Source organism: Malania oleifera, chromosome 3, assembly GCF_029873635.1.
Source record: "Malania oleifera isolate guangnan ecotype guangnan chromosome 3, ASM2987363v1, whole genome shotgun sequence".
Taxonomy (NCBI): Eukaryota; Viridiplantae; Streptophyta; class Magnoliopsida; order Santalales; family Ximeniaceae; genus Malania; species Malania oleifera.
Window position 1 is genome coordinate 5,495,765 of NC_080419.1, and position 21,843 is coordinate 5,517,607.

Below are 21,843 nucleotides of genomic sequence, written 5' to 3' on the forward strand. Positions count from 1 at the left end.
AAGTACAGAAAATAAAACACACACTAACCTGATTGCAAGTGGGAACGGGCTATCGCCGACATCAGCAAGCTTGACAGCTTTTTTATTCTCACAATACAAAATTTCAACAGTCATATATCAATGTATATATACTTAAGTTTTAACCTTTGACAGTTATCTAGTGTAGGCAGTCACATATTATCCTATTAGATTACCACTTTATCTAAAAGTTTAAGTTGTTAGGATGTGAGCCAACAGTGTATATTAAGTTTTAACACTCCTCTGCATGTGCAGCCTGACAGTACGTGGATAAATAAATAAATGATAATAACACCATAGAAAAAAGACAGACGACAAGACTAGAACACAAAATCTTCTTACAACTAGAGTTCTGATACCACTTGTTATTACCGGAGGAATCCATATGTATGCTTGATACATATGGTTGAACCCCAACTTGACCCAAATGTATATCAAGCTTTAACATATCCAATTACAATCAACCAATAAAATATTAAGCTAGCAAATAAAATCAATTCTAGACTTATTTACCACAAACTAACAAGTATAAATCCAATATCATGAATATTGACTGTTATCTCCTATTCTTCTTAGAGTTCGTTAATTTCTCTATTTATTCATAATCCTCTTTACCTTTCTTCTTGTGATCAAGTAAATTATTTAATGTCAACTTTCTTTCTTTCTTTCTTTCTTTTTTTTTTTTGCAGGATACAAATGAACTCAAACGCAGAAGCCATCATGACATCATTTTTCGTAAGAGCAATGAAGGAGTACTGCTCAAATGGATTCTCTCCCTCCCCATCTCTGTAAACCCCACAGATCGTCCGCCATCACCAACACATTCCACGCCCTTCTTCACTCCATTGCTTTGGCCTCCTTTATCTATTACAGAGCATCTTCTCTGCTCTCCTCTGCCACAAACAAAGCAACCCCACAAAATAGAGCACCTGTTTCAGAGCTTTTGATCTTTGCTTCTGAACTGCTTCTCTCCTGCTTCTGGCTCCTCAACCAAGCCTATCTATGGAATCCCATTTCCCGGACTGTCTTCCCGGAGAGATTGCCGGGGGACGAAGAGCTGGCCGCCATCGACGTTTTCGCCGTCACCGCCGATCCGAGAAAGGAGCCGCCGCTGGAGTTTATGAACACTGTTCTGTCTGCCATGGCGCTGGATTACCCACCGGAAAAGCTGTCGGTGTTCTCTCCGACGACGGGGCTTCTCCTCTGACTTATTACGCCGCTCAGGAAGCATGGATTTTTGAAAGGTCTGAATATTATCCTGCTGCCAATTTCAGTAACAGTGAGTTTTTGGAAGAAAGAGAGAAGATCGAGGTTAATCATTGGATGAGAGGGTCTGATGGATCCTCCGGAGAAGGGACTATTTTTTTTCCCCCCAAAATTATGTATTTTTAGTATACGCTAGTTTTGAACGTATGATCCGTTTCAATCAAGAAATTATTTCGTACTACTTTTATAAACTAATTTAATTATATATTAAAAACTCTTGAACAGACAGATAAGTAATTTTCAGTCAATTATATATTCTCAAAATAAGTCTTAATTTCCTTTCTTATGACTCAATTTTGACTATAAATTGTTGAAAAAAAAAATCTAAGAATTAAATCTATGTTCGTCGTAAAGTGATATGTCAAATCAATTGAGTAAAAATAAATGAGTTATGTTGTCAATCAACCTCGATCTTGTCTCTTGCTCTTGCCTCCAAAACAACTCTGCTGCTGAAACTGCTCATATTCCGGATCTGAAAAGTAAGCCTCCGGGCACCGGCACTGAATACCATACCTCCGGCGGAACGGAAGCCACGACCTCGCAAACACCGACGCCTCCTGAACCGCGAAATAAGTCAGGGGAGAAGCCTCGTCGTCGGAGAGATACACCGACAGCTTATCCGGCGGGTAATCGAGCGCCATGGCCGACAGAACAGTGTTCATGACCCCCAGCAGCGGCTCCTTCCTCGGATTCGCAGTGACCACGAAAACGTCGATGGCGGGCAGCTTTTCGTCAGCCGGCAACCTCTCCGGGAAGACATCCCGGGAAATGGGTGGCCATAGAAAAGCTTGGTTGAGAAGCCAGAGGATGGATAGAAGCAGCTTAGAAGCAAAGATCAAAAGCTCTGAAACAAGTGCTCTCTTTTGAGAGGTTGCCCTATTTGTGGCAGAGGAGAGCAGAGAAGATGCTCTGTAATATATGAAGGAGGCTAAGGGTATGGAGTGAATAAGGGCGTGTAATCTGTTGGCTGTGGCTGCTGATCTGATGGGCTTGGAGCAATTGAGAGGGAGGGAATCCATTGCAGCAGACTCAGAGGAGCCAGCGGCTCTTCCCAATAATATGTGCCTAGGCAAATGATTTAATTAGCAATTTTTAATATTTTATTTTATTTTTATTTTTATTTAAAATTAATTTTTTTCAAGTATATTAAGTAATTTTAGCGATGTGCACTTCACCCACCAAACACGTGAATTCCATGAATAGTTAAATTAAATCCCAAGGGCTAGGGAGAGAGAGAGAGAGAGAGAGAGAGAGAGAGAGAGAGAGAGAGGTCATGCACGGATTTATAATCTATATATACATATAGGCGCATAACCCTTATTATGTGTAAGGGTACTGAGTATTGACATAATAGCTAATAGCTATAAATAATGTTAACATTATTATATTAAAAAAAAATTTTAGGGGTCCCAAAATTTTGGGACCCTAAGCAAGCACCTCAATGGCTTTAATGAAAACCCGGGCCTGAGTAGATTGAAGAGCACGACTACATGTGCCACTCCTACCTTGCTTTTAAGGAAGATGATGGCTTCTCTGTTTGAGTTGATTTGCTTTCTAGAAAACGTTGATTTTTAAAGAAGATGGTGGTTTTGTTGGGGTTTGTCCCACAACGGTTGTGGAATAGGCTTGATGGTTAGTTATTAAGTGTGATGAAAAGTCTCACTCTACGAGCTAACTTTTGAGATTGAGAAGAATCAAGACCATTCAACATTGGTATTAGAGCCCATGGTTTCTCCCTGGGATGCTGGGTATGTAGTGTAGCCAATTTGGTGAGCCCAATTCATATGGAGTTTGGAGCCCGATCCCAATTCGTGAGGAGTTTGGAGTCCGATGTGTGAGGGGGAGATTGTTTGAATTTGTCCCACATTGGTTGTGGAAGAAACTTGGTGGTCAGTTATTAAGTGTGAGGAAAAGTCTCATCCCATGAGCTAGTTTTTGGGGTTAAGAAGATCCAAGACCACCCAACAAGTTTTTCACCGAGGGAAAAAAAAACCTAAAGTGAGGAAATGAATTATCTAAGTCAAATGATTTTTAATTAACTCACATATTGTCATTTTATGTGTAGATGCAAAAATCATGCTTTCCTAAATGTCTAATTAATCATAGGTCCAAGTCATACGTCCACCAAATCACAGGTCCACCAAAATCACTCCAAATCACAGGTCCACCAAATTATATGTACAAGTCACACAATGTGGATCACCAGGATCAATTTCACTTGTGAGGACATCCCTGAACGACTTAAATTTTTTCGAAATAAAAGTTAAAAAAAAAAAAACGAGCGGCAGCTCAGGTCCCACGCCAAGGTTTAGATTCACATATTCCCTTCCTAGTACCTCGTAAAAAACATTTAAATTTACGCTGCTTAACCAACCTGTGAAACAAATACTCCTTAAACATTAATTACTATTTAAAATTTGATCATCATTTCCTAACACTTCTTACTGTAGCTAATTGCTTGAATTTAATAAACTTCTAATGCAAAACACAATTTAATCAAGATAATCATTATTGCACCCCCAAAATTAAATTAACTATTTTAATTTAGAGATATCTAGTTTCTAAAAGGGAACTCTTGAAAATGTATTTCCATTCTAGGGAAAAAAATAAAACAAAAAGCCAGCAAAAGATTGTTCGACACACTAAATTTTGCTTTGAACTTGCATGTTTTGATATAGCAATAACATTATAACATTGACATAAAATTAAATTTGAGCCCAACAAATCAACACAAAAATCTTCAATCTTCTACATGAGTTGGCCATCCTTATTATGTGATGCTTGACCTAATTTACCACATGAAAACAATAGAACTGAAAGATAAGATAATGATCACGTACAAAATAGATAAAAATGTAACATAAGGTGGGATGCGTCCATTGTCCTTTCTCACTACCATCCCTTCAATTATAGGGTAATGCACCAATAAGATGAAAAATGAGAGAAGAACTTGCCCAAGCAACTCATCCCAACTTCCGAAAATGATCATTCGAGCAACTCCCCCGACGAAAGCAACCATGTTCAAAATGACCAACGTGACTAATGGAGCAAGAAGCATGGTTGATGTTTGGAAATCAAATATGTCCCTTTGGTATCGCTTAATATGTTCCTCATTGACGACTTTATTTGTTGGCAAGAAACTAGATTGTCTCAAGCCAACCATTTTTAACATAGCATCCAAACTTCCAAAAAAATAAGATGTTGTTGACTTTATCGTCCAATTTCGCACTTCATTCCACCATACGCAAATCGATCCTCCAGTGAAGTATACTTCTATTAGATGTTCCAAGAGGGAAGATAGGCAGATGAATGAAAATAAAATGAACCATGAACTTGAAACCTATAGGAGAATAGAAAGGACAATCATGAGGATATAAAATAGCTACTTAGAGATGGAACAATGACTTTGAAGACTTGGGTCAAAAATTAAAAATTAAAAATAAAAAAGGGGGGGGGGTGGGGAGGAATTTCCTTAGTTTTCTAGGCTTGAAACTATTGTCCCCTAGGAGAACATGACATAAATATGAAAGAGCAAGTTCAGGAAAGGGAAAAAAAAAACATTATGCAATAATTAAATTCTCACCTTTGGATACATGGGGATGCCATTTAATAGGGTTACCGAAGGGATGATAGCTAAACACCACAAAGGGAAGAAGTAGAGGGGATAAAACGCAAGGGTTGCATAGCACATGCTTTCAAGAATAGACATTCTTAATGACCCAAAAATTAAGGGGCAAAACCTTGATAGTCCAACTTCAAGCAAACCAGTGCCCCATCTTGTGCTTTGAACTAATGAGTCATTTAAATTTATGGGTGTACTACCCAAGAATGCTGGCCTTGGAGGATTGCAAAATACAGAAGCCCACCCTTTGCAGTGCAAGATGAAACCAGTGAAGTAGTCTTCTAACACAGAATTATATAGGAAACCAATCTGCAAATTAGCCCACAGAATAACAAAATGTTAAAAACTCATTGCTAGGAAAACTCAATTATATGAGAAGACATTCATGATTATTTTAGTGCTTGCCTGTTCACCCCATTGAGTTTGTTTTTCATAGGTGCAAGATGATAAGTACACTGCCTCTCGAAGCATTGCATTTGATGAATTTCTAGTGTCGATGGCAAATTGTTGATGACCTTCGCGAATCGAATTGATGAACTCATTTGAAGAACCAAATGATTCCTTAAGTTGATGGATATCCTTAACTAGACAATACAATTGCATAGGAAAATCATTCTCAATATGTTTTGTAATTTGGAAACACTTTAGAAATGAGAATAAACAACAACTTTAGTGAGTTATTAATGGCAAGGTGAACAAGATTAGAGGTTCTTTCAAGTTCAACTTAACAACAAGTGCAATACCTAGCATAAGTTTTTCCATTTTCAACAAAAAAGAAAATCTTTTAAACCAAACCCAAAAACTTTTTTGTTGAGCTCTTTGCGCAAATCTATATTTTTGTTCATTACTACAAACAAGCAATATCTGGCAAGTCATTAAATAAATAGTATAGAAGCATAAACAAAGAATAGTTTGCTTCTTAACTTAATCAATCCCTTCCTTGCATCTTATTAGTGAAGTTACTATCTACTAGAGACCTACAACTAGTCTTTTTCATGCTAAGGAATTGTTTATGTAGAGACCCAGAAAAGGAAAATAATAATAAATAATGAAAATGGTAAAGAAAAGGAGGGAAGTGGGTTTGGCACAGGCCAAACCGTCAACGGTTTTGTGGGCACAGAGAGAAACCGTCGACAATTTTGAGTTACTGAGGGGTAGTAAGGGTAAAACGGTGAAAAAACAGCTTGGTTAAAACCAAAATGTTGACGGTTTTCCTCTGGTTAGCAGCCTATAAATTGAATTCAAGTCATTTATTTTGGGACAAAATTTAAAACTCTCTCACTCTCTCTCTCTCTCTCTCCCTCCCTCCCTCCTAGGGTTGCGACCCTCTTCTTCTCTCTCTTTGATTTCCCACTCGATATAAGCCTGAATTGAAGGAGAAACGTAATTTCGGAATCCTGGCGACATTTCTCTGCAGTTTAACTGGAGCAATTTAGCTGTTTGGAGATCGTAGGTATCACTCCAAGGTTGAGGTAAGAAAATGAATTATATTCGTGGTTTTTGTGATTTAACCAGTTAATGGGAGTGTGTGAGCCTAGGAATACTAAATAGTTATTATTTCAGGATTGAACTGATTAAACTAAGGTATATAAATACCAGATTTTTGTGCTCCAAAAGCCGTAGGTGTTGGTTCAGGATCCTTACAGCATATTCTTGGTAAACAGGTAAGAGGAATAAATTATGTCAGACATTTTGGAAATTAAATGATTAATTTAAAGCATGAAAATATGAAAATATTGTATATGATCTCTTGACATATCAGGCATTTGAAAATACTAATTTTGGATTATCATATATTTTTCTGGGGTGATTATTATATTATGAAATATTACTTAAAATTTGTGTGGCATGAGAAATGATTTTGCTACTGTAAAATAAACATGTGGGGATATTTTACAATGAAATGTGATATATACTAGTTTATGGGAATTATTGAAAATACAGCAGATATTGTGAAGTGATGAAATATGATATTTTGATATTAATATATGTGATGACGGTTTTATACCGAAATACAGATATGATATTTTTGATATTGATATATATATATATATATATATATATATATATATATATATATATGATGGTTTTAAACCAAAATACAGACATGATATTTTTGATATTAAGATAAATGACGGTTTTATACCGGGAAATGACATAATAGAAATGACAGTTTTTATACTAAGATGTAGAAATGAGAACCCTGATGGACCAGTGATGTATATGAGAGTACGGTATCGTTGTTAGGAAATGAGTCAGTGCATCCACACTACTCGGGGAGAGTGTTGGTATTGGAAGTCAATTGGGCTTGTGGAGAGATGTTGACCGCCCCTGGGTCTGAACCAGGTTGCGGTGGGTTAATTATACTACAAACGAGCATTGTTTTGACTCAGCCTGGTAAGCCAACCATGACTAAGTCACGCCCTCGAGCCACACAACCCAGTCATGTGGGGTGATTACATGTTGGTGATATATGAATATTCACTTAGGTTGGTTCCTCATTATAAACATGGTGAATCTACGTTTACAGACATGTTGGGTTTCGAGCCCAGAGAAATGTATTGAGCATGTGCATATATTTGAGAAAAATACATGGTTGCGAATGTTTATATATGTATATGGAAATGAGTACAGTTTTAATGATTACTCAGTTAAATTATTAATTAAATAAACGTGTTATGATACATTAAAGCTCATGTTGTCACACACTGAGAATAATTTATTCGGTCTTACTAAGAGGTGTCTCACTTCTTAAAATCTTAAACATTTTAGGTAATCAAGAGAAACGAGCTTAGAGTGCTCCAGGCAAGATTAGTGATTTTAGGGTTGAAGTTAGTGCCGGTGAGACACTGCTATTTATCTGTGTATGGATATGTATTATGTACCTTGGGTTGTATAAGTGGTTTTGGGAGAGAGATACTTTTGTATTATGATGATATTAGTACTCTGGTATTGTATATGAGATTTATATATATATTATGTTTCCACTGTGTTATAGTATACCTTATGGACAGTTGTACTCGGTAACCCATTTGAGGGTCGGGTGGTTTAGATATGATATCAGAGTTTCATGTATTAAAAAAAATAAAAATAAAAAAATAAAAAAATAAATAGTAGAATTTTCGGGTTGTCACAATTTGGTTCAACTAACTACGACCTCTTTGAATCAGCTATTAATGTAGTAAGTTTTTTTGTTGTTAAAATTTCCATGCTGGGTGGAAAATTCTCACTATAACTGTAGAATCCAAGTCGAGGACTTTTCCAACCTGAACGGTCATAACTTGGTTTTGGATGAATGAGTGGTGAACATACCTCCTCCCGCTCTAACACCACCATACAATGCATGTCTCTTCATGTAAAATCCTGTGCCAGATAAACCCGGCCCCCTCAACCCATCCATACCAGGCCACTTTCCCTGCATTTGCATTTAAGAATTTAGTCATTTGCATCTAATAATTTAGCAAGAAATTCACTTTTTCATCTTCCGTTATGAAGTGAGAGAGGGAACAAAATATATGGATTTTGCATCAATTTAAATGGTATTCGATATAGAGAAAATGTAATAGAAAATAAATTTTTTGTCGCTTGATTGGAACCAAATTAGTGTCCATTGATAAGAATTTCAAGTGCATACCACAAATACATCTCTATTCCTCCCGCAATAGATGTCGTTCTCACTGACATTGTGGAATGCTTGAGGAAACTGTACGAAAGCTAGGGAAGGAGAGATCTTAGGATCAAGGTGGAAGCACATGGCTTGCCGGGCAGAAGTTGGGTCATTGGAATACATGTCACAATCCAACACAAGTATGTATGGAGCATTGCTGATGATGCCTGAGACTCGAAGCTACAACAATCGCAAAAGAGTTCATTAGAAATAAAAGGAGGAAGTGGGTGGGAAAAATAGATGTATACATACAAGGACATTAAGAGCTCCAGCTTTGAAATTGTGAGGATGCTTAGGTTTTTTCTCACGGGAAACATAGAGAAGAAGAGGCATATCTACTTGTTCAGTGTCTAGTGCATCAGTAGTGCTATTGTTCATCACCTGCATAAGATTGGCCCGGTTAATTTGGATTATATATTTGTACTATGGGTGGTAAGCTATTAAATATAAAGCTATTTGTCAGACATTTTGCTAAATGACTAAATGAGATTATTATTAACATATATATTTTTAAGAAGAAAAATAAAATAAGTCAAAGAATGATCATCCTTCTAAAATTAAATAAATTTTTCATGTGATAATTATTTTATATATATTAATTTTGTACTCTTAAGAGAAAGGATGACAAAATAAGTCGGGTTTGGTTCGTATCGAATCCTAAATAAGTAGGCCTAAATTAACTAGTTTCTAAATAGGTGAGCAAATATAAATCCAAACTTCCAAAATTAATTTAACGGGTGATAAATCGGTTAATAAAATATATAATAAATTTATTTTATTTTTTCACCTAATATTTCAACAAACATTAGACCTAGAGGACAATGACATTGAAGCAGCGTGCAATTCTTAGGGATATACCTGGACCACCGGAGGACGACAAACACCATTTGTCTTCCTATCTTTTCCTTCAACTCTCATCAATGACTCCTTAAACAACTGATACTTCATCTGCAGAAATCCCAAATATTATCATGGTTGTCGTTGTCATTATTATCATTATATGTTCAATCAGGAATGATAAAACGGTTCAAGACCCAATGAGGGACCTGCTATACGTCTATTTAAGACGAATTTCGGTCTAAGAAAGAGTGAGTAGTTTATAAACGAGTCAACCTAAACTCAATCCAATTAATAAATGGATTAGTTGAGTTTGGATCGGGTACTCGAAGAACATCCATTTAGTTTGTTATAAAAAAATTTTAAATTCTCTATATTACATAAATTATGATATTTGATGCAGGTATGATGCAACATTTATTTTTTAAATAAATAGAGATAAAATATAAGTTATATAACTACATTTTTTTTGAAATATGTAGATAAAAAAAATTATAAATAGGTTATAGGTACTATATTTTTAAATTTTAAATCACTTTTTTTTAAGAATATTTAAAGAAAAAAATAAATTAAATATTAAATAAATGTTATTACCTCACAAATGTTAATATATTACTAAGAAAAGATTAAGTAAAAAAAATAAATAAGTGTTATTTTTTTTAAAAAAGAAGATTTAATTCAATTTTAATGATATTTTTTAAAAAAATTAATATAAATATATTATGTAATTTTTAACGAGTACTTAACGGATATTTATTTTTAAATAGGGCGGATTTGAATTTATAATTTTTTCAATCATTTAAATTCCACCCATTTACGACCGATCCAAACTCAATGCGGATCAGTTTTGCCATCCCTGTACTCAATATATGACTCAATTTTGATTATAAATTGTTGAAAAAAAAATCTCGAGAACTAAATCTCAACATGTTCGTCGTAAAAGTGACATGTCAAATCAATTGAGTAAAAATAAATGAGTTATGTTGTCAATTAACCTCGATCTTGTCTCTTGCCTCCAAAAAATCACCGCCGCTGAAACTGCCAGGATCATATTCCGGATCTGAAAAGTAAGCCTCCGGGCACCGGCACTGAATACCATAGCTCCGGCAAAACGGAAGCCATGACCTCGCAAACACCCACGCCTCCTGAACCGCGAAATAAGTCAGGGGAGAAGCCCCGTCGTCGGAGAGATACACCGATAGCTTGTCCGGCGGGTAATCGAGCGCCATGGCCGACAGAACAGTGTTCATGACCCCCAGCGGCGGCTCCTTCCTCGGATCCGCAGTGACCACGAAAACGTCGATGGCGGGCAGCTTTTCGTCAGCCGGCAATCTCTCCGGGAAGACATCCCGGGAAATGGGTCGCCATAGAAAAGCTTGGTTGAGGAGCCAGAGGATGGACAGAAGCAGCTCAGAAGCAAAGATCAAAAGCTCTGAAACAGGTGCTCTGTTTTGAGAGGTTGCCCTATTTGTGGCAGAGGAGAGCAGAGAAGATGCTCTGTAATATATGAAGGAGGCTAAGGCTATGGAGTGAATAAGGGCGTGTAATTTGTTGGCGATGGCTGCTGATCTGATGGGCTTGGAGAGATTGAGAGGGAGAGAATCCATTGCGGCAGACTGCAGAGCACGACTGGATGTGCCACTCCTACCCTGCTTTTAAGGAAGATGATGGCTTCTCTGTTTGAACTGATTTGTTTTCTAGAAAAAAAAATCGATTTATTAATTATTAATAGGAAGCAGTATTTTGCGGACTAACCCAGTATTGTATATATATTCAGCTCTCTCTCTCTCTCTGATGACAATATTGCTTCAATTTCCTATCCAGTCTTCTCTGCGTTGATCAGCTGGGTTAAGAGAATTGACTAAATGATTCAATGCCGGCTTGTGTAATGTCGAGGAGAAAAATTTGTAATTGTATTTCTTTGAGTTTTTTCCCGTTTTATTATTACAAATATATAAAATATTAAATAATACTTTGATTGGGAAAAAATTTTCCAAACTAATGTTCACTTAATCTCGCAGCTTCATGCTGCGAGATTTAAACTGAGGACTGCTGGGAAGGTGACGCGTGGCACGGAGGGAAGAAAATATCGCAGCTTGGTGCTGCGAGATTTAAACCAAACAACCAGTGAGAAGGTGACACGTGGCGGAGGGGAGAAAATCTCGCAGCACCAAGCTGCGAGATTTAAAGGAGCCGAGCCTTGCCGTCAGTTCAAGCCTCTGCAACTCCGATGAAGACCCACACCTCTCGGCAACTCGCAGCAACAGTAGCCACCGCTGCCGCTCTCTACTCCACAACCCCCTGCTCCACTCGCCCAGCCTCCCTTGCAGCAACTTCACCACCTCACCCGATAAACCAGCAGATCCGGCCACGACACCACACAACTGCAAACAACTTCGGCAACCATCGTCACCGTCATCGTCGTCGTTATCAACTCCGGATCGCACCAGAAAACCGACACAACCACCACGCATCTCCACCTCAGGCAACCTTCCCGTCCTTACCCTGCAACACCTCTTGAAGCAGAACTAGTCCTCGCCGCCACCGTCGCCAACACCCCTTGCTGCCGTCGTCGCTCACCATCCTTGCCGGCGCCGTTGCCCACGTTGCTAGTATCCTTTTCCGTCGCCGTCGCATTCCAGCCTTCTCCCCCTTGCAAGGTGACGAGGTAAGTTCCCACCTTCGGCAGCATCCAGGTAAGTTCCCTGCATAACTCGGGAAGGTGACGGTGGCTTGTCCTTTAAATCTCGTAGCTTCAAGCTGCGAGATTTTCGCCCCTTACGTGCCACGCGTCGATTTCCAGCTGGCTGCTCTCTTTAAATCTCGCAGCTCCAAACTGCGAGATTTGGTTCCCTCTTTGCCACGTGTCGTCTTTATAGCGGTCTATCGGTTTAAATCTCGTAACATCAAGCTGCGAGATTACGTAAGCATTACTTTAGGAAATTTTTTCCCATTCAAAGTATTATTTGATATTTTATATATTTTTAATAATAAAATGAGAAAAAACTCGTATTTCTTTCACTAAAATTGTTTTATATAAGTGAAAAAAAAAAGGTGATGGTCAGAATCACCAACCCAGTGATCATCATTCACAACCGGTCAAATTAAAAAATAAATTAAAATAACCAAACTGATAGATGATGAATCAGCTTCTCTCGTTTTGTATGGCTTTTACAATTTCCTCACGTCTTTTCTCAGAACCTGAATGGGCATACTCCATACAATGAAAACTTGGCCACCACGAATCTGAATGAACATTTTGAAAACTTATCGACCAAGAATCTGAATGACCATTTTTCTTATATTATGAGCTTTGGAAGTTTCTGTCTGCGGCGGCCTCCTGATTATTTTACGTGGACTGGGGAGTCTTTCCATCAGCTGCTCTGTCGAACAGAGTCAGAACTCCTGTAAATGGAAAGCAGAGTAATTGCATCAACAATAAAATAAACCATAAAAATGCTAGGACAAATGACGCTACATGGTCCGAAACTCTTTTTACTAAAAAAGGTTGGATCATTGAGCTTCATTCAAATTATTTTAAATTATTTTTTAATTAAAATAAATTTTAATTTTCAAAAAAAAACTTGAAGCTTTTTAACACCCAAGTTTTTAAATTTTTTTCCTTCTCCAGAAGTAGTCTCTTCAAATATAAATTTCAAAAACAATTAATATGATTCATAATTTATTTTTTTTAAATAATGCATGGAAGCATTGATAGCGAAACTTAAATTTAAATTCAGATTAGTGTGAATGTATAGATTCTCAATACAATTTGTTCCACGATTTTTCTTCAAATCTACACTTATTTGAGTTCCATATCCAAATTACATGTTTCAAACTCAAGGTTAGAACATCCGTTTTCCCCCTCTGCTGCGGTTTCTTCATTTCCTATCATAAGATTTTCCCTTTCCTCTTCTTGTTTCATTGAATTACTCTTCTATATGCTCTTTGATATCTCAAAAAGAAAAAAAAAAAAAAAAATCTTAAGAGCAAGAAACAAAAAACAAAAATTGAAAACTAATAATCCATTTAATTAATATCTGTAAAACTAAAACGAGCTAAAATTTTAAATTAAACAAATGCTTATTTTTGTCATTAAATCAAATAGCAATTATAAATAAGATGAAAATAAATGGAATAAAATTTAAAATTATATAACTTAATAAAGATTATGAAAATTATTTTATTTAGTCATCGTATTTCAAAACTCACTTATTGTATATGATAATAAAAAAAATTTAGAAATGTTTTTAAAATTCTTAATTTTCATAAAAAATTAAAGATATTTTATTTTAATTATATTTTGAATTTTTTTGGTCATTTAATTTAAATTAAAAACTATTTATTAAATGACTGATTCGGTCCACAAATTAATAGGAAAATAGGTTTGATCACTAATCTATTGTATGATCTGCTCATCAACATGTGTTTGGAGTGAGATCCGCTCACATGGTAGTTAGGGGAGTGATAATTATTAGGTCTAGGATTGGCATGTAGTACTAGATGCTATAATTTTCAAAGCACTAAGAGAAAAGTTTAAAATCTTATTAAGTTAAATAATAATTATTAGGTCTTGTTTTTTAATACATTATTTTCTTATTTGTCTTCTTTAACATTTTTTACTATTCTAATATACTTTTAATTATTATGTCATTTAAGGACAGAGTTGAACTTGTGTTCACAAGATTTCAAATTTATTTTTTCTTTAAAAATATCTAAAAAAGTAGTTGATTTAACTTTTGATTTTCGTTTATGTCTTTTATATTTACATGATTATTGATCGTAATACGTTGGACTTTTGCGTGTGCTCATTTCATAGTCTATTCATTCTTAACCCTTGTTTAAAGTCATAAAAGTGAAAGATAGGATAAGCTAGGGGCTCCTTAGTCCATCTACGTAGACTAGAGTTGGTTATTTCCTTCCTCGCACCTCATAAACACATTTAAATTCGAGATGCTAAATCATAACCTATGAAACAAACAGCCCCTTAGACATTAATTACTATTTAAAATTTGATCATCATTTCCTAACACTTCTTACTGTAGTTAATTGCTTGAATTTAATAAACTTCTAATGCAAAACACAATTGAATCAAGATAATTATTATTGTACCCCCAAGATTAAATTAACTATTTTAATTTAGAGGTATCTAGTTTCCAAAAGGGAACTCTTGAAAATGTATTTCCACTCTAGGGGAAAAAAAACAAAAACAAAAACTTTGCTTTGAACTTGCATGTTTTGAATTAGCAATAACATTACAACATTGGCATAAAATTAAATTTGGACCCAACAAATCAACACAAAAAACTTCCGCCTTCTACATGAATTGGGCACCCTTATTATGTGATGCTTGACCTCATTTCACCACATGAAAACAATAGAACCCAAAGACAAGATAATGATCGTGCACAAAACAGATAAAAATGTAACGTCAGGTGGGATGCGTCCATTGTCCTTCCTCAATACCATCCCTTCAATTACAGGGTAAAGCACCAATAAGATGAAAAATGAGAGAAGAACTTGCCCAAGTAGCTCATCCCAACTTCCAGCAATGATCATTCGAGCAACTCCAACGAAGAAAGCAACCATGTTCAAAATGACCAATGTTACTAATGGAGCAAGAAGCATGGTTGATGTTTGGAAATCAAATATGTCCCTTTGGTATTGCTTAACCTGTTCCTCATTGACAACTTTATTTGTTGGCAAAAAACTAGATTGTCTCAAGCCAACCATTTTCAACATAACATCCAAACTTCCAAAAAAATTAGATGTTGCTGACTTTATCATCCAATTTCGCACTTCATTCCACCATACGCAAATCGATCCTCCAGTGAAGTATACTTCTGCTAGATGTTCCAAGAGGGAAGATAGGCAAATGAACAAAAATAAAATGGACCATGAACTTGAAACCTGCAAAAGAATAGAACGGACAATGATGAGGATATCAACAACTACTTACAGATGGACCGGTGACTTTGAAGACTTGGGTCAAATATATATATATATTTAAGGAAAATTTCCTTTGTTTTCTAGGCTTAAAACCATTGTCCCCGAGGGGAACATGGCATAAATATGAAAGAACAAGTTCAAGAAAAGGAAAAAAACAGTATGCAATAATTTAATTCTCACCTTTGGATACATGGGGATGCCATTTAATAGGGTTAGCGAAGAGATGATAGCTATACACCATGAAGGGAAGAAGTAGAGGGGATAAAATGCAAGGGATGCATAACACATGCTTTCAAGAATAGACATTCTTAGTGACCCAAAAATTAAGGGGCAAAACCTTGATAGCCCAACTTCGAGCAACCCAGTACTCCATCTTGTGTTTTGAACTAATGAGTCATTGAAATTTATGGTTGCACTACCCAAGAATGCTGGCCTTGGAGGATTGCAATATACAGAAGCCCATCCGTTGCAGTGCAAAATGAAACTGGTGAAGTAGTCTTCTGCCACAGAATTATATAGGAAACCAATCTGCGAATTAGTCCACAGAATAAAAAAATGTTAGAAACTCATTGCCAGGAAAACTTGATTATATGAGAAGACATTCATGATTATTTTTGTGCTTGCCTGTTCACCCCATCGAGTTTGTTTTTCATAGGTGCAAGATGCTAAATACACTGCCTCTCGAAGCATTGCATTTGACGAATTTCTAGTGTCCATGATAAATCCTTGATGACCTTGGCGAATTGATTTGATGAAATCATTTGAAGAACCAAATGATTCTTTAAGTTGATGGATATCCTCAACTAGACAATACAATTACATAGGAAAATCATTCTTGGGATGTTTTGTAATTTGGAAATAGTCTAGAAATGAGAATAAATAACAACTTTAGTGAGTTATTAATGGCAAGGTTAATAAGGTTAGAGATTCTTTCAAGTCCAACTTAGCCACAAGTGCAATACCTAGCATAAGTTTTTCCATTTTCAACAAAAATAATCTTTTAAACCAAATCCAAAAACTTTTTTGTTGAATTCTTTGCATAAATCTATATTTTTGTTCATTACTACAAACAAAATATCTCTGGAAATTTATTAAATAAATAGTACATAAGCGTATATAAACAAAGAGCTAGTTTGCTTTTTGACTTAATCAATCCCTTCCTTGCATCTTACTAGTGAAGTTACTATCTGCTAAAGATCTACAACTAGTATTTTTCATGCAAAGGAATTGTTTGGTTCAACTAACTACGACCTATTTGAATAAGCTATTAATTTAGTAAGTTTTTTTGTTGTTAAATTTTCCATACTTGGTGGAAATTGGAATTAACAATTGTATAAAAGGAAAAATTTCACTATAGTTGTGGACTCCAGGTCGATGACTTTTCCAATCTGAACGGTCATAACCTGGTTTTGGATGAATGAGTGGTGAACATACCTCCTTCCGCTCTAACGCCACCATACAATGCATGTCTCTTCATGTAAAAGCCTGTGCCAGATAAACACGGTCCCCTCAACCCGTCCATACCAGGCCATTTTACCTGCATTTGCATCTATGAATTTAGCCATTTGCATATCAGAATTCAGCAAAGCATTACTACATAGTGATAGCGAATTGTTAAGAACTACAAGACGTGATTGTAAAAGCCTTACTTAGAACTTCAAAAATATTAAGAAAATGAAGAAAATCACTTTTTCATCTTCCGGTATGAAGTTGGAAAGAAAACAAAATATATGGATTTTGCATCAGTTTAAATGGTATTTGATACAGGAAAAATATAAAAGAAAATATATTTTCTTTTGCCTGATTGGAACTAAATTAGTGTCCGATCATAAGAATTTCAAGTCCATACCACAAATACATTTCTTATGCTCCCGCCATGGATGTCGTTCTCGCTGACATTATGGAATGCTTGAGGAAACTGTACGAAAGCTAGGGAAGGAGACATCTTAGGATCAAGGTGGAAGCACATGGCCTGCCGGGCAGAAGTTGGGTCATTGGAATACATGTCACAATCTAACACAAGTATGTAGGGAGCATTGCTGATGATGCCCGAGACTCTAAGCTACAACAATTACAAAAGAGTTTATTAGAAATAAAAAAAGAGGAAGTGGATGAGAAAAATAGATGTGTACATACAAGGACATTAAGAGCTCCAGCTTTGAAATGGTGAGGATGACTAAGTTTTTTCTCACGGGAAACATAGATAAGAAGAGGCATCTCTGCTCGTTCAGTGTCTGGTGCATCAGTAGTGCAATTGTTCATCACCTGCATAATATTGGTCAAGTTAATTTTAATTATGTATTGTACTAGATTAATAAGGGTGCTAAGCTATCAAATATAAAGCTATTTGTCAGACATTTTTCATCAAACATTAGACAGAGAGGATAAACAACCATACAAGGCCGAAATTGGATAGCCTTAAACCAGCGCTCTTCCTTTCGGAATAAAAAATAGAAGCAGTGTACTGCTTAGGGATATACCTGGACCACCGGAGGACGACATACACCATTCGTCTTCTTATCATCTTCTTCAGCTCTCATCAATTGCTCCTTGAACAACTCATACTTCATCTGCAGAAATCCCCAACCTTATTATGGTCGTCGTAGTCATCATCATCATTAAATATTTAATTAGAGATGATGAAACGATTCGAGACCCGGGTCAAATGTTTTTCATCCTTTTAAAATGGATTTCGGTCTAAGATCGGTCTAAGAATGAGTGATTGGTTATAAATACGCCAACATAAACTCAATCCAATTAATAAACAGGTTAATCAAATCAAAGGATCTCCTATTTAGTTTGTTATAAAAAAATTTTAAATTCTCTACGTATACATAAATTATGATATTTAATGCATGTATGCTGTAACATATATTTTTTTAAGTAAATAGAGATAAAATATAAGTTATATAACTATGTTTTTTTTTTAAATATTTAGATGAAAACAATTATAAATAGGTTGTAGGTACTATTTTTTAAATTTCAAATCACTTTTTTTTAAAATTTATTCAAAAAAAAAATAAATTAGATAATAAATAAGTGTTATTAACTTACAAATGGTAAGATATTAATAAAAAAATATTAAGCGAAAAACTAAATACGAACAGTTTTAAAAAAAGAAGATTTACTTTAATTTTAGTAAATTTTTTTAAAAAATTAATATATTATATTTTTCTTAACAAATGCTTTAGGGATACCTATTTATTAATTGGACGAATTTTAATTTATGATTTATTATTACTCTTTCCAAATTCGACATGCTCATCCGTTTTGCCACCCTATGCTCAATATATGACTCAAGTGAAAAAAAAAAATTTCAAAAATTAAATCTCAACATGTCGTCGTAAAGTGATATGTCAGATCAATAAAGTAAAAATAAATGAGTTAAGTTGTCAATTAACCTTGATCTTGTCTCTTGCCTCCAAAAAATCTCTGTTGCTGAAACTGCCAGCATCATATTCCGGATCTGAAAAGTAAGCCTCCGGGCACCGGCACTGAATACCATACCTCCGGCAGAACGGAAGCCACGACCTCGCAAACACCCACGCCTCCTGAACCGCGAAATAAGTCAAGGGAGAAGCCCCGTCGTCGGAGAGATACACCGATAGCTTGTCCGGCGGGTAATCGAGCGCCATGGCTGACAGAACAGTGTTCATGACCCCCAGCGGCGGCTCCTTCCTCGGATCCGCAGTGACCACGAAAACGTCGATGGCCGGCAGCTTTTCGTCAGCCGGTAATCTCTCAGGGAAGACGACCCGGGAAATGGGAAGCCATAGAAAAGCTTGGTTGAGGAGCCAGAGGATGGAGAGAAGCAGCTCAGAAGCAAAGATCAAAAGCTCCGAAACAGGTGCTCTGTTTTGAGAGGTTGATCTGTTTGTGGCAGAGGAGAGCAGAGAAGATGCTCTGTAATATATGAAGGAGGCTAAGGCTATGGAGTGAATAAGGGCGTGTAATCTGTTGGCTATGGCTGCCGATCTGATGGGCTTGGAGAGATTTAAAGGGAGAGAATCCATTGCAGCAGACTGCAGAGCACGACTGGATGTGCCACTCCTACCCACCTTTTAAGGAAGGTGATGCTTCTCTGTTTGAGTTGATTTGCTTTCTAGAAAACTTCGATCTATTAATGAATAGTAGGAAGCAGTATTTTGTTGACTGATCTCTCTCTGCCTCTTTGCCAGTGTTTGAGAAGACTATTTGTTTTTTCTCATTTTTAAATGGGTCAGTGCCAATATCTCTCACTCTCTCTCTCACTCATGCCTTGATGTCTTTTTTGGTTACGAGATGAACGCATCCAAACAGTCTTCTCTGCGTTGATTTGCTGGTTTAAGAGAATTGACTAAGGATTCAAACTGGTTTTTCAACTTTGGGAGAAGATACCCTTAGTTGTTTTCCCAATTGTCCTCCGCGGATCTATATTACTTTTGTTTTTTTTTGTTTATCCCTTCTGCTTTATAAATAGGGAAGAACAAAGCCTTTTTTGACTCTGCTCATTCAGTCGAGATAGAGAGAATATAACAAAAGGTTAGCCATCCGAATTGATCCCAAGGCTGGTTTTGTGTCTTGTCGAGGAGAAAAATTTGTAAATGGTATTCCTTTAACTAAAATTGTTTCATACAAGTTATTACAAGGCTATGTAGTATGATTTCACAACAAGTTTTTTAACACCCAAGTGTTTTAAATTTTTTCCTTCTCGAGAAGTCTCTTCAAATATAAATTTCAAACAACCTATTCATGATTTATTTTTTTAAGTAATGTCCGGAAACATCTATTGTAAAACTTAAATTTAAATTCGGATTTGTGTGGAACCAAGTTCCATATCCAAATTACATGTTTCAAACTCAAAGTTATGTGAAAAAATAAAGTATTTTTTATTATTAAATATGGAGCAGCAGACTGTCCATGTGAAGACCTGCATGAAGTAAATGTGGAGCAAGCCGCCCATGCCCATGCCATCCCCTGCATACCCATGTGAAGACCTGCACGCTACCAATACCATGTGATTTCCTGTTGCGCATCCCATATGAAGACCTACAACCCATGACAAATACAACAAGTCATACGTGAAGCCATACCACCCATGTGAATGTTGTCAGTCGTCTAGCTGCCTCACAGCGCACATCCGTATTTTGTTCATCTAGCATTATACCTAAATGCCTTTAAAAGGGCATGTTTGCGGTTCAAGGATATAACCCCGAAGCAGCTCCAATTTTTTGTAGTTTCTTCTATTATAATTAGAGAGATTTGTATACTCCTAATTCAAGAAAAATGTATCATTGTTCTCTTCTTATAATTAGAAAGAAGTTGTATTATCCCTTATTTATAGTGGATTCCTTTTAGCCTTACCCGTGATTTTTTCCTCAATTTGTTTGAGGTTTTCCACGTAAATCTTGGTATCAATTCCTATTTTTCCATTCTTTATTTTAGCTGTGCAATACTGTTTCTACCTATTTAATTTCCTATGTAACGACTCGAAGTATAATGGTATTTAAATAATAAAAAGAAATGGAAATGGAATTCAAAAATAGAAGGAGGCAGTCGACTTCACGTTCGTTGATGACGTTGCATTTTGGAAAGGATAATCCTGAGGAATTTTTCAGCTCCTTGTCGACGAATACAGGGGAGTCATTGACGAGGATATAACAGGTGCTCGTCGACGAGGCTGAAATTCATTGACGAGAAAATACTGAGAGAAGATTTTTGGAAACTTGAAATTCGTCGACGAGGGTTGAAGTTCGTCGACGAACTTTCTACAAGACTCGTCAACGAGGTAACGTGGCTTATCGACGAATCCCGCAGTATAAATAGGGTTAAACGTGATTTTCACTTCATTTTCCTACGCCGAATCTCTCTCTCTCCTCACATGGTTTCTTCTCCTCACTAAGATTTTGGGTCGGATTTCAGCCGGTTCGACGATCTGAAGCCACCACAACGCTTCTGGAAAATTTCTCTGCAAGTCTACCGAAGCGGATAGTTGATGGGGCTGAGTTGGAAACCATCCCAAATCCAAGGTAAGGCTTTCTACTTAGTATTTGGTTAATTGACAGTTGTAGGAAGTGATATACGCGTAGAAATACTGAACTTTAGTTCTGGAGAATATTATTTTCAGGGTATTGAACGGGGAACCCTGTGAGTGCAGGAGTGTTTGATTTATGGGCTTTTCAGGACAAAGGTAAGGGGATAAACTAAGCTAGTATTTTATGAAAAATATGTATATTGTTATAGCATTTGATTTCAGGAAAATAAATATATTTATATATGATTTATATTTGAGAAAATGTTGTTGAAAGTAATGATATGTCAAATATATAAAAAACTTGTTTAGTGTGGCATAAATAAAACTTAATATGAAATACTGTTTCTAAGAATGTGTTAATGATACAGATTTTTATAATGGAAAACTGGTGTACTGGCCTAGATTTTTATATGTTTTGCCGGCGTACAGGCCGTGCTATGTGTATGATATGCCAGTGTACGGGCTGAGCTA

The 21,843-nt window shown here is 36.2% G+C and overlaps 3 protein-coding genes and 1 long non-coding RNA gene across 5 annotated transcripts; 1 reads left to right on the forward strand and 3 right to left on the reverse strand.

Annotated features, from left to right (window-relative positions):
- Window positions 1–657: 657 nt before the first annotated feature.
- On the reverse strand, window positions 658–2,420 carry LOC131151616 (cellulose synthase-like protein E6). 2 transcript variants are annotated; one of them, XM_058102885.1, is made up of 2 exons: window positions 1,691–2,420; window positions 658–1,276 (listed from the first exon to the last, which is right to left on the reverse strand). In XM_058102885.1, the coding sequence occupies exons 1-2, from the start codon at window positions 2,301–2,303 to the stop codon at window positions 1,272–1,274; spliced, it is 618 nt and encodes a 205-aa protein (XP_057958868.1). In that variant the 5' UTR covers window positions 2,304–2,420; the 3' UTR covers window positions 658–1,271. The 2 variants fall into 2 exon arrangements, with proteins under 2 accessions (XP_057958868.1, XP_057958867.1); XM_058102884.1 differs by having other exon boundaries at window positions 1,264–1,279.
- A 1,494-nt stretch (window positions 2,421–3,914) lies between these two features.
- Window positions 3,915–11,300, reverse strand: LOC131152015 (cellulose synthase-like protein G3). The gene is made up of 8 exons (XM_058103570.1): window positions 10,406–11,300; window positions 9,432–9,521; window positions 8,826–8,954; window positions 8,541–8,753; window positions 8,219–8,321; window positions 5,312–5,490; window positions 4,868–5,215; window positions 3,915–4,624 (listed from the first exon to the last, which is right to left on the reverse strand). The coding sequence occupies exons 1-8, from the start codon at window positions 11,015–11,017 to the stop codon at window positions 4,076–4,078; spliced, it is 2,223 nt and encodes a 740-aa protein (XP_057959553.1). The 5' UTR covers window positions 11,018–11,300; the 3' UTR covers window positions 3,915–4,075.
- Window positions 11,301–14,627: 3,327 nt separating this feature from the next.
- Window positions 14,628–19,782, reverse strand: LOC131152014 (cellulose synthase-like protein G3). The gene is made up of 8 exons (XM_058103569.1): window positions 18,761–19,782; window positions 17,840–17,929; window positions 17,496–17,624; window positions 17,209–17,421; window positions 16,794–16,896; window positions 15,984–16,162; window positions 15,540–15,887; window positions 14,628–15,320 (listed from the first exon to the last, which is right to left on the reverse strand). The coding sequence occupies exons 1-8, from the start codon at window positions 19,370–19,372 to the stop codon at window positions 14,772–14,774; spliced, it is 2,223 nt and encodes a 740-aa protein (XP_057959552.1). The 5' UTR covers window positions 19,373–19,782; the 3' UTR covers window positions 14,628–14,771.
- LOC131152016 (uncharacterized) lies at window positions 18,777–20,698 on the forward strand. Its single transcript, XR_009135811.1, has 2 exons — window positions 18,777–19,429; window positions 20,249–20,698. It is a non-coding gene; the product is annotated as an uncharacterized LOC131152016 (long non-coding RNA).
- The last annotated feature ends 1,145 nt before the right edge of the window (window positions 20,699–21,843 follow it).